Source organism: Protobothrops mucrosquamatus, unplaced genomic scaffold, assembly GCF_001527695.2.
Source record: "Protobothrops mucrosquamatus isolate PMUCROS unplaced genomic scaffold, P.Mucros_1.0 scaffold48, whole genome shotgun sequence".
NCBI lineage: Eukaryota > Metazoa > Chordata > Lepidosauria > Squamata > Viperidae > Protobothrops > Protobothrops mucrosquamatus.
The window spans coordinates 3,387,977-3,390,804 of NW_015386430.1; the positions used below are offsets into that span (position 1 = coordinate 3,387,977).

Here is a 2,828-nt window from a genome sequence, read left to right on the forward strand (position 1 = left end):
TCTCCCCCTTTCTCGCCCCTCGGTGTAACCTGACCCGAATTGCAAGCGCGCCAGCCAGAGCACCAGTTGTTGGCGGGCGGAGCCCCGCCGTCCAGGCCCCGAAAGCGGCCTCTTGTTACCCTGGGCCGCCGGTGGCTCGCCCTCCGACCCCCGGAGAAGTCGGCATGGCCCCCGGCTGGTGTTCAAGAACCTTCTTGCTGCTCCTTCTGGTGCTCGCCAGGTGTCGAGAGACGCTCGCAGGTAGGGCTCGACTTCCGCCTGCGGGCAGGTGAGCGAGCGCGCGGCGACTGGAAGCGCAGCGGATCCCTGCAGACGGGAAAGAAGAGAGCGCTGGGCGCGCAAGAGCCCCGGGATACGTCCTCGAGTGGCTTCCCCTTCGAGCTCGTTCCTGCTGGGCCGGCTGCCTCTGCAAAGGATGGGCCAGGCTACCAGAGTGGGCGCCTGGGGGGCGGCTTTGAGTGGCTGGATTCCGCGGCCCCACCTGCGTGCCGGCAGCAGCGCTTGGAGCGGGAGGGCAGGCCGGGCGAGAGCGGAGGCAGAAACAAATTCGCCCCAGGGGCCGGAGGGGCGGGGGAGGGCTTCATTCCTCAGCCAAACAAAATCTAAAAGGGGAGGGAAACCCTACTGGTTCTTTTGGACAAATGTCAGCACAAGTCATTAAATGATGCTGTCCAGATGAGTGCACATCTGTGTAGACTGAACTTCCACGTTGTGCTGAGCATGCATCCCTGAATATTGGATCCATCACCAGAGAGCATTTGGCGCCACCTACTTAGCTTGAAAATAACTCCTTTTTATTCTAATGATCTATGCTGAATTCTTGGTTTATGGCTTTTGGGAATCCAGGAAATTGGACTGAGCAAGCCAGAGCAAGTTAACTGTGGGCAAGTGTGTGTTGTGAAACAGCCTCTTAAGCCTAAATCATGGTTTGGAGATCAGAATGGCAACACCCACACAACATGTTGAACCAAAACCAGACAAACATTGTGGCTTAGCTCAATATATCAGCCTAGCTATATGGGTCATCTTCCAATTACCACAAATCTTTGTCTTTAATGCTTCAATGGCTTCAGTTAGCATAACCAGTTATGAGGAATGGTGGCAATTATACTATTATTATCTTCTCAGTTGCGCTGTATTTCCTCACCTTGGCAACTCAAGATATGTGACATTTAAGATAGCTTATAGTCACTCATGCCTCAGTCACCTGTTCAGATTATTATAAAGTGCTTTACACAAAGCTGCCCTTGAAGACCATTTGAAAGCTACAATTGGTCTAGAATGCAGCAGTGCGGACAGTGTTGGATGCTCCTGGGTTTTTCCATGTTATATTTCTTTTGCACAAATTGTAGTGGTTCACAGATTCCTTCCTCCTTCAAAGTGTTGGCTATTACCTTTAAAACTTTATATAGGATGGGACTAGGTTATTTGCAGGACCATCTCACCCGGAGAGTATCTGCCTGCCCCACCAGTTCAATCACGCTCCAGGTCCCTTCTCTGAAATCTTGCCGTCTATTGGCACATCGGAAGTGTGCCTTTTCCATGGATGCCATTCACCTTATGGAACACTCCTCTCCTAGTGATACAGTAAGCCTTTACTCTTTTAGTCTTCTGAGAGGCTATTAAAACCTGGGTTTTAGCTCAAGTGTTGAGGTAATGTGGTTGTTATAGCATCCCAAAGGGATGACTGAGGCACAGGGTTGTGTTTTATATTTTATGGCTTGGTTTTATAGTTGTGGGGGGCAGGAGGTAGATGAGTTTTTTTTAAGATGGATAGCCATACAAATGTTACAAATAAAACAAAAGCCCAGAATTCCCTAGCTAGAATCCCAATTGCTGAGAATTTTGGGAATTGCAAAGCAAGCTAACTCCAAATACATGCTTCATTTACAGGAGAGGCTAAAAGAGCATTAAAAAGAGAGCTCAACAAGGCAGAACTATATAACACTTTACAAAATGTGTAATTTTTTTGAGCCCCTGCAACTGTCATGTGAACCCAGGGAAAGGCATGATTCTTTTAAGACCCAAAGAGAGTGCCAGTGCTGGCTTCAAAGTATTTTTCCCTTCAGATCCAAATAACTTCATGACTCTAGTGGAGAAGTACAGTGAGTGGTGTTAATGTCAACTAGATTTAGCTATATTTTCTTTTCTGATAACATTAATTTATTTGGCTTCTATTTCTTATTCCTTTTTTGCACTTCTTATAACAACCACACAATTGGTTAATTTTTCCATGACTATCTGTTCTTCATCTGGTCTTTCAGATCTTCCAAAGGTTGCACCCATGGCTGCTTTGGCTTAGTCCAGGGGTGTCAAACTGCCGGTCTGTGGGCCAGATGCGTCATGCCGAAACTGTGCTCATCCCAGCTCCGGCAATGGGGGAAAAGTCGCAATATGTCACAACACATCATGTGATGTTGCGAGTTTGACACCCCTGGCTTAGTCCATCCAACTTGATGCTGGTAGTCTTATTCTTCTCTTTCCTTTAACATTTCCCAGCATGAGAGCCTTCTCTAGGGAGCTATGACTTTGCATAATGTGTCCAAAGTAGAATAATTTGAGCCTGGTCATTTATGCCTCTAGTGAGAACTCGGTTGATTTGTTTGATGATCATTTATTTATTTATTTATTATTTATTATTTAAATTTATATACCACCCTATCTCCCTTACGGGACTCAGGGCGGTGAACAGGCAATAATAAAAATCACAGTAAATATTACATAAAAGCCTGCTCTAAAATATAAAACCCCTAACAAAACCCAATCAAAACTACGCCAGGCCGGCCGCATGGAACAGATGAGTTTTCAGGGCTCGGCGGAAGAGGCGC

At 46.9% G+C, this 2,828-nt stretch overlaps 1 protein-coding gene across 1 annotated transcript in view; it reads left to right on the plus strand.

Annotated features, from left to right (window-relative positions):
• Window positions 1-164: 164 nt before the first annotated feature.
• Window positions 165-2,828, plus strand: part of LOC114922304 (chondroitin sulfate proteoglycan 4-like) — a 21,349-nt gene continuing 18,685 nt past the window's right edge. The window contains exon 1 of the mRNA XM_029283300.1: window positions 165-240. Within this exon, the coding sequence (XP_029139133.1) occupies window positions 165-240 (76 nt within the window). The remainder of the gene's footprint in view (window positions 241-2,828) is intronic.